This window comes from Austrofundulus limnaeus, unplaced genomic scaffold, assembly GCF_001266775.1.
Source record: "Austrofundulus limnaeus strain Quisiro unplaced genomic scaffold, Austrofundulus_limnaeus-1.0 Scaffold2258, whole genome shotgun sequence".
NCBI classification, from domain to species: Eukaryota; Metazoa; Chordata; class Actinopteri; order Cyprinodontiformes; family Rivulidae; genus Austrofundulus; species Austrofundulus limnaeus.
The window spans coordinates 1-9,569 of record NW_013954660.1 but is presented as its reverse complement, the minus strand read 5'-3'; the positions used below and the strand labels follow the sequence as shown (position 1 = coordinate 9,569).

General features: G+C 37.0%; 2 protein-coding genes across 2 annotated transcripts; one reads left to right on the top strand and one right to left on the bottom strand.

Annotated features, from left to right (window-relative positions):
- Window positions 1-2,185: 2,185 nt before the first annotated feature.
- On the bottom strand, window positions 2,186-4,568 carry taf10 (TAF10 RNA polymerase II, TATA box binding protein (TBP)-associated factor). Its single transcript, XM_014034723.1, has 5 exons — window positions 4,176-4,568; window positions 3,659-3,816; window positions 3,272-3,336; window positions 2,551-2,665; window positions 2,186-2,469 (listed from the first exon to the last, which is right to left on the bottom strand). Exons 1-5 carry the CDS (start codon window positions 4,306-4,308, stop codon window positions 2,380-2,382), a joined length of 561 nt encoding a protein of 186 aa, XP_013890177.1. The 5' UTR covers window positions 4,309-4,568; the 3' UTR covers window positions 2,186-2,379.
- A 334-nt stretch (window positions 4,569-4,902) lies between these two features.
- Window positions 4,903-9,364, top strand: zgc:154075 (putative oxidoreductase YteT). The gene is made up of 13 exons (XM_014034725.1): window positions 4,903-5,790; window positions 6,065-6,149; window positions 6,244-6,317; window positions 6,443-6,502; window positions 6,683-6,790; window positions 7,090-7,146; window positions 7,468-7,598; window positions 7,802-7,856; window positions 7,940-8,032; window positions 8,134-8,268; window positions 8,579-8,680; window positions 8,768-8,929; window positions 9,024-9,364. Exons 1-13 carry the CDS (start codon window positions 5,644-5,646, stop codon window positions 9,144-9,146), a joined length of 1,332 nt encoding a protein of 443 aa, XP_013890179.1. The 5' UTR covers window positions 4,903-5,643; the 3' UTR covers window positions 9,147-9,364.
- The last annotated feature ends 205 nt before the right edge of the window (window positions 9,365-9,569 follow it).

The window sequence follows — 9,569 nt, the reverse complement described above, 5'->3', positions numbered from 1 at the left end:
TTCTGTGTTGGGACATTCTTTTGAACAGTGGCTGCTTTGTTTCCCCGATGTATAACTGGTCGCAGTCCTCCTGGCACTTAACAGCAAATACAACATTGCTCTGTTTGTGCCGGGGCACCGGATCTTTGGGGTGAACCAGCCTTTGCCGTAATGTGTTTTGGGGTTTGAAAGCCACTGGCATGTTTAGAAAATAAACGTCTCACTTCTAAACATGATGTCCCAGTGGCTTTCAAACCCCAAAACACATTACGGCAAAGGCTGGTCACTCTTTCAGCGGTCACTCTTTCAGAGATGAGGATGTTCTCAATCTTGATAGAGAGAAATGTTGGTTTGAGAGAGGAGTAAAAGAAGCCATTTTTGTGAAGAAAGACCGTCCATCATTAAACAGAGGTGGAGGCCTCCGTTTTCAGTTGTCCCCCTCCTACAGTGCGGCTATTGCCAGTATCACTCCACCCCCTGTTAACAATAGGTGTTAATTAGGTGTCAAAGATAGCCATGTGATGTATCAGTCACATGGAGGCAGTGCTTAAAAGCCTGAATTTTGCCTGAAACTCTCAGACTGAAGAAGTCTCTTGGAGGAGAGACGAAACGTTTCATTAGAGAAGAACCCGTCCAGAAGACCTACACAATTTTTTTTTCTTTTTGATTTTTTACCTGGATTACTGAGATGCATCAGGACACATGAGACTGGCCTTGATCGGACGTATGAAATACTTGAAAGTAAAAATACCTTTACAGAAAATGACTACGGTAAAAATATATTTCACTGATAAGAAAACTACTTAAGTAAAAGTAAAAACAAAAGGAAAGCTTTACATTTACTCAACTAGGTTTAGTGGAACCAATTCAACATTTCATTTTGTTGAATGCATAAACTACTGCTTTCATGAGGTTCCTGCCATATTTAAATTTGTGGTGTGTATGTATACGTTATATTTTTCAGTAAAATTAAAAAATATTTAGAGTAAAATATATCTAAACCAAACCAAAGATTATCCCAAGTGATTTTTTTGTTTGTTTTTATTAGCAAAACTTTTTTTTTTTGTGGACAAAGCTGTTTTTTTTTCCGCGCCTTTCATAAAATCACTAGTAGCTCTCAGCAGTAAAAACTACGAGAAACGCATATAGCACTTGCATAATCTCATGAATGATGCATTCACTAAAAAGAAGAGATTAGGTGGAAACTAGTAAGCTCGGTTCATTACTGAACATCAACCCAAACGACGTTGTTCTGTTTCACGTTTTAACTTAAAGTTTTAGCGAAAAATCGTCCTTTTCCTTCCACTTACCTGTCCTCCGATGGTAATATCGAAGAACACAATCGGGTTGTTGGGGTTTGTTGCCTGAACAGACATTGTGGTGTTTTTCCACGTCTCTTTGATTGTAAAATTAAATAAAATGTACAATTTAGTACAAGGAACTCATTTGAACGTATGGAGCATGCGCAGATGAAACGTACGGCGGCTCAGGAGAGACATGTTACGAGTTGCAATAAGGGACAAAATTCTTCCCCTGGACAAAACGCGCAATCGCGAGAGCCCAGCGTTTAACATAATTTACAAAAAGTCTCTTTAAAATTGGTATATAATTATCTAGTTGAGTTAGGCATTATACAACTTAAAATAATCGTCCTACAAATGTTGTTATAGACTAAAAGCTTGGCAAATAGACATTATGAACTGAAGAATCTCATAACTCTGCAACAGTTTGTCAGATATTAATACACAACCAAAGTTGTCATTTGAGACATTTAAAAAAATAAGCATAATTTTAAAACCTAGACAGCCCTTAGCAATTTTGGTCTTTTTATGTGAGTTTGTGCTGTTTTAAACGTTTAGGCTCAAAGTTTGCACTTCTCATACATTTCAAACTTGTGAAATCAACCACATAAAATGTCTTTGTTTTAATGAAGTTAAATTTTGCCTGACAGAATTAACAGAAGGGTAGTAATTTTTGGCTCAATACAACGGCATGTGTTCAACAGACGACAAAACACAAATAAAACGTAGCGTTAAATCATGCCAATACCAGGACTAAATTCTTGTAAAAATGGAAAAGTAATTTGTAGAACCACAAAGAGTAATTGTTAATTTATCTAAAACAGACCTACAGAAAATTCATTTTCGTACCTCCACCCAGAAAATTATAATAAGTATTTCAAAGCGTATCAAGAATGTCACGAAACTCATGTGGTAAAGATTTTATTTCCACAAACAAAATTCCACAGTTTAACTAAACACAAATGTAGGTTCACAGAAAATGTCAAACTGCAAAGTGAAAATGGATTTTTCAAATTATTGCTGAAAAACATTTAGCAATAGAGGTTATGACAGACTCAGAAGGGAGCTTGATACGAACAAAAGCACTGAAGAAAGGGTTTCAGGTGAAGTAATAAGGTTTCTTGACATTCACACCATACTCAGAAAGAGCAAGAGTCAAGTCCTCCATCGTCAGAGTGTACTTCTTATCCTGCCAATAAAGAGAAAACTGATAAAACACAAGACATTGCCGACAGGCACAGATTTGGGGTGGAAGATGGAATCAGCTCACCTTTGTTTTACTTCTGGAGCTTCCTGATGCTGTTCCCTTCATTTTGCAGTACTGAAGCGCATCGTTTGCAATATCAGAGATAAACTTCTGAGAAGCCAGGGAGATCAGACGAATTCTATTAAAAGTGAAGAAAGAAATTTAAAAAAAACATTGTTTTCTTACCTCATCTTTGGAACTTTGTGAAAAACAAACAGTGATAGAAGAGTCTGATGTGAACATTTTATTTTATTAAAACAAAAGTAAAAGACGAAAAAAAAAAACTCTCACTTATCCATATTTCGCCAAAACAATATTTTAGTAAAAATGTGATACAGATCTTCTGAAATCAAGAAATAACCATTACGTTTAACTTTATGTCAAAAATAAATTACACTCAAAGTAAGACTGTAGGACAGTGTAGACATTTTGTAACTATAAGTGTAAATGTGCACAAATGGCACAATTACAGTTGACATACAAAAAGTACCTATAAAAAATATCTCAAGCTGAACTGTTTTCTATACTGTTTTTTTAAACCAGGGTGCAACCAAACCTCTGCTTCCTATTTAGACCAGTGCATGTATTACTATACATTAACCATGTGCATTTACAGACTTTTCACAATCATCTGTAATTATTTCAGTAGTGCTAAAATGTTTACATGTACTAGGACTGATTTGAGATCTAAATTACTGAGGATGTAACTAAAGTTCTGCAAGTAGCCCCCACATCTTATACTTACATCCGTGGATCAGAAGCCTCAAAGCCTGCCCTGTTGAGGTAATAGCCTGTAACTGCATCAGGAATCTGGAAAAAAGGGAATTTATAAACATGATAAAATAATTACCAAAATAGAAAAAAAGTTATGGTTTTTTTTTTCTGATCACTGTATTACTGTATTACGTTTCACTGTAGTACCATTGGACTCATCTTATTTAATGTCAGCATTAACTTATGCTAATGGTTGCATTAATATTTACTAAGATGTTGCAATAACAGTGGAGTCAAAACAACTTTTAATGTATTCTCATGACACTAAAAATCTTGACTGAATGACAATAATCACCCAAAAGAAGACTGTACTGATTTTTAAGGTGATGTGTCTCCATCACCAAGCTGACCGACTTACTGTGGGAGTGTAATCCTCCAGCTGCATGAGGAAATCTGCCAGAGGTGTGGTGGAGATGGCAGGCTTTATGTCTCCATTAGTGATCCCACCAGGAAGGTAAACACCATTGGAAACTGAAGAGTCTATCGATGGTGTTGACACAGCAGCTGAGGCTCCAGCTGTAAATTCATTCAGTTAGGTTTCATTAGCAGGGACAGGTACAGATGAATAAACAAGACAATTACAGTGTGTCCAAATCAGCTGTTTTATAGCAGACAATAATTTGCAACACTTGTTCCAAGAAGGGTTTTTTTTTTTCAAGTTTGTTGCTGGAATCTCACAAGATTTAGCAACAAATGTATTCGTGCAAATCTGTAATGTTTATTAAATAAGCATTAAAATACGATCTTTATTAAATTCCAAACTCAAATCGTGTAGAACGCAAATGATGTGTTGAACACAGTACTAACTGTGCGTATCTGACGAGCACAACACACACAAGCAACAGATAATATTAGCCAAAGCTACAAAACATTACCATTGTTCGTAGCCGAAGGAATGCTGCAGACGCTGGTTGCTACATTATCATTCGCGATGCAATTACTTGAAGTTGAAGACGTCGTCGAAGGAACTCCTGTAGTTACAGACTGATTTACGTTGTCTATATTCATGTTAATCAATGCTAGCTCAGCTGTAGCTAACGCGCTAACGTCGGAAGGCTAACTCAGGAAAAACGTCCAGAAACACAAAACAATGCGACGTTCTGTTGTACAGCTGTAATACCCGCCCTTTATTGAACTGTATTTGTAGGTTTAAAAAAATACTTATCACTTCGAAGAAGTTAAAATCTCATAATCTAGTTTGTGTAAAATTTAGCTGCAGCTGTCGTACATCAAAAAGACGAGGTCATGCTATTTGGTCACGTGATCTCCGGTCGGAGCCGAAGTAATCCGAAATCCAGAGGAAGTTACGTTTGTGGTTGGTTGGTCATATGCGCATCCTAACTTGCTATGTCGTTTAAATGAGATGTGCCCTTCCAAAACAAAATAAACAAGTGTAATAGTATTCAAACAAAATAACAAAATGTGTAACTAGAAAAACATTAATGAACCTAATATGTCTCATGTATCCGACAATGTAAAACACAAGACACAAAAATGGCATGTTTGTGTCAGCAATTAATATATGTTTATGAAATCACGTATAAGTGCCAGACAGCCATGTGTTCATTTATACGTGGACATGAGTAGACCAAGACTGGATTAGAGATGCCCCACCCCATCCCCGAAAAAAAAGGAACGAAAATCGTGTGTTAATTGTAAAATACAGTAATTTACGAGGTACCTTGAATGCGGCAGATGATCTTGTGGACACGGTAGTAGGTAGCGTCGTATTTATTGAGGTGTTTCCTGGTAGGTTTTGTCCGAGGAAGTCTGGATCTCACTCACGTCTTTCTACTTTTGATAAACGTGGATCAACACGGATCATAAACAGTGGGTTCTGATAGTCGTATGGGACAAAACAGGTAGAAATACCAGTTTCGTTAATGCAGTTTACAATATTGTTAACCACTTTTGTAATTACCTGCTAGTTATTTTTTATCTGTATATGTCAGAAATAATAATTGATAGTGATGATTAGGTGATAATTAAAGTGAAACCAATCTGTATATGTCAGAATGGTTACACTTTAATTATCACACAAGACACCTAATCCAACAACTTTACCTTATAAATCTCAGAACAAGACTGTTGTCGTTCCCAAGATTTCGGGTCTGCTCCTTTTTTTGTCACAGGCGTTCAACAACAACCAAAGCGCAAAAAAATAGTGTGATCCCAAATGAGGAGGAACACAATTTTTCCTCTGCACATTAGCACATTTTAATGTTTTACTTAATAAAATTGGCTTGTTTGTAGTCATAGAAGCAATACAGTTATGTTTGTGAGCCTGGGTATGGGAATCGATGTTGAAACGGTGCCGGAAGTCGGCGACATGCCGGCGTATAAATGGAGCGGACCCTGTGTGTTTATAAACTGTGTCCAAGTTCGCAGGAAGGCACCATGACTTCACCTGTCTGTGTGATCGTGGTGGGAGCTGGTTCCAGAGGGGATAACTACTCCCAGTTTGCATCTATTCACCCTAAACGCATGAAGGTGAGGACAACTCACTGAACAATGGCATTTTGTCAAGCATATGGTTTTGGATTAAAAGTGAACCATTTAATCATTTAAATATTTTAATTTATGAATATGTTGTTTAAAATTTCTGCACTACAACCCCTTTTTTGTCTAAGTTTGCATTACATACATGCCAGGTTGCTTTGATGTGACAGGGTGATGGCTTCAATATTATTCTGTCTGTAACAAATCTGTAAAACGGGTGTTGAACTTTGCTCTGATATTCTAATTTACTGAAACATATCTGCAGGTTGTTGCCGTAGCTGACCCAAGAAAGTTTGCGCGCACCAAACTGCAACAGCAGCACAAAATCGATGATAAAAACGTGTTTGAAGGTGAGCATTAAATCAAACTGTATTTAAAGGACTCTGGTGTCTGCCATAATCTTTACTAATAAATCCTTTTTCTTCTATTTTTGTTACTAAACAGATTGGCAGAGTGTTGCTGAAAGGGAAAAGTTCGCAGATGCTGTCTTAATTTGCACTCCAGATCGTGTTCATAAGGTAAACCTATTTATTATAATCATATGTGGTTTTATATACTGTTGTTTCTGAGTGTATATATTTATTTTTGTTTATTCAAAGTCATTTTGACCAAAGGTTTTAGTAAGCAAGTTTCTGTTCCTCAGGATCCTGCTGTGGCCTTCGCAAAGAAGGGTTACCACATTCTTCTGGAGAAACCGATGGCTGTGAGTGTTTGGAAATTAATACATATAATAAAGCTGCTTCTGATCCTACACAAAATGATTTTTGATTTCATATTTAATTAAAAAATTTAAAATCTCTTTTTTAAAATAAAAAGTACAGTTGATATTTAAAAAAATACTAATATTTAATTCAACTCTCTCTGCGTTAAAACGTGACTTCAGACAACTGCAGAGGACTGCACAGCGATAGTGGAGGCTTGTACCCAAAACAGTGTCATGCTGTCTGTGGGTCACGTTCTGCGGTATGACCCACTTATTCACAAGATAAAGGTAAATATTAGAATATTACATTATTTATTACATGCTTTGGATATTAAAGTGGGAAAAGTCAGCAATTAATATTTTGTAATAGTAATAATAAAGAATAAAAATAGACAAATTTTTGTTTGGTATTTGGCTAAGACAAACATTAGTTAATTATTTTTTTCATCACATAAATGACATAGAGGTTTCTAGACTGTTCAGTTTATATATATATATATATATATATATATATATAGTAGGATTTCTCAAATTATTATTATTATTTTGTTTATTATGAGTCAGAATTGACTCTTTTTTCCCCTCAGGAGCTCATAGATGCTGGAGTGATTGGTGATGTGATCCATATACAGCACCTAGAGCCAGTAAGATCACAAATAAAGATGAAACTAATACATTTTATGCTAACATGAATATTTTTTCCTTGTCCCGGCACATTAATTTAATGTTTTTGACTCTTAGATTCTGTAACATTTTTGTAAATAACTATAACAAAAACCAACACGCAAACAGCTAAACCCTCATGTAGAACCTGTTGTTTATAATATGAAAATAACTATAACTTTAAAATTAGCCATTTGGAAAACCTAGTAATTTTGTATTAACAACAGAGTTTTTCATATTCATTGGAAATAATTTGTGTAATCTCACTAAGGATTTGAAAAGGCATCCAATGTTTGTTCCAGGTTGGCTTTTATCATTTTGCTCATTCATTTGTTCGAGGAAATTGGAGGAACGAAGCAGAAAGCTCTTTTGCCCTACTTGCAAAATCTTGCCATGACATTGACCTAATACATCACTGGGCCGGAGCGCGCAGGTAAAGATTAATCAACAAATACCCATCAACCAGTCTCAGTGTTTATCCATAAGGAATATGCAGTTAATTTGTCCCATTAAAAAAATCTGCTCAAATTATTTTGGACGCCTCAATCCTGTTAATATTTAAAAATATTTGGTGTTGAAGCCGGGACATAGGCCTTGTTTCCTGAAAAATAAATGTGTAACTCTTGTGCTTGACAGATGTGTAAAAGTGTCATCATTTGGATCCGTCAGCCACTTCCTGAAAGATGAGAAGGTTCGTAGTCTCTTCTGTCAATAACAAAGCTGAGGCTTCTTTATCAGTAAGTAGCAAAACTGAGCTAAGTAGCTTGTTGTTAGCCAACAGGTGCTGCAGATCGCTGCCTTGATTGTTCAGTAGAAGGACAGTGTCCATACTCAGCACGCAAAATCTACCTGGACAGAGTCAAACAAGTAAACATTAAGATCATTATTTTACAAGTTTTTCCACTTTATTAGTGAAAATAAATCTTTGTTTCCAGTACATGCTCTGTTATGCTGTGTTTGTGTTTTAGGGTCAAACTGGATGGCCGGTATCAGTCATATGCCCGAACTCATTACCCGACATCGAATCAGTAACCGAGGCTCTGAAGACTGGACCGTACGGCCGCTGCGTCTACGAGTGTGACAACGATGTCTGCAGTAACCAGGTTTGAAAACGCCTAACTCTGGTCTTAACAAAAAAACACATAAACTTTTGTATGTAGTTTTGCGCCATCTTGAACGATGAACAAAGTTAGAAAAACTGTCAGTTAATAGACGTAATGTAAATAAATGATGTCATCACAAGGATTAGATTATCAGGCTGCTTCCAGATTTACTATGTAAAAGTTTGTAATGTCTCTCTCAAGCCAATAATACACAACTCACAGACACTATTAGAAAATAAGTAAACCTAACCGCTATAAGAATTCTGTCACCTCTACTGTTGTTTTCTTGTTTATCGGTTTGTTTGTGCAGGTTGTCAACATGGAGTTTGAAGGAGGGTTGACGGCAGCCTTCTCCATGGTGGCTTTCACTGAGGAGATATGCAACCGAAAAACAACCATTTATGGCAGCAAGGTATGACTTCCCGGTCAGTTTCCCACATAAAATCGTCGAGTTTGAATTGTTTCTTGTGTTTTTTTCAAATAAACTTTGCCCTCGCAGGGGGAGCTGTCCTATAGTGGCCGCGAGATCCGCGTGTTTGACTTTCTGACCCAGAACACCACGAAGCACACAGTGAGCAGCGACGCTGTGAAACACTACGGCATGGGTGGGCACGGGGGGGCGGACTACCACCTCATAAACGCCTTCATTTCTGCTGTGGCAGTGAGTGCTTTTGAGCAGCTTATTCATGTGAAGAACTTTCGTTGTGAAGCGTTTATCTACATGTGTCTGTTTTTCTTTTCCTTTGTGTGTGTAGAACAACGATCCGTCCCTGATTCGATCGGGACCTGAGGAGACCCTGGTGAGCCATTTGCTCGTGTTTGAAGCTGAGCGATCGCGAGTGGAGAACAGGGTGGTGTACTGCGGGGGCTGTAACTGAACCTAGAATATGACAAAACGTTAGGATGTTTGTTATAACTACTGAAGAACAAAACTGGTTAATTATACCGGCATGAAAGGACCAAAATCTTGAATGTAGTTTTAATACTTTGACATATTGGGTGAAGTGAATGCATTCTATTGACAGCATGTTAGCTGCTCAGCATAAATACACATTGGTATCATTGTTTACAAAACAAAAAAACAACATTTATTGAATTTTAATGTGTGATATTTACTGAGTACACCAAAGATTTCCACTTTTTTGTTACTCAATGATGTGTTTAGTAGCTCCACAGAGCAGCACCATCAGGAAACAGTTTTTTTTTCTCCAAAGACTCTAGAGCACACGTGTCAAACTCAAGGCCTGCAGGCCAAATTGAGTGACTCCTGTCTGGCCTGCCAGAGGGGTGTAACCCCACCC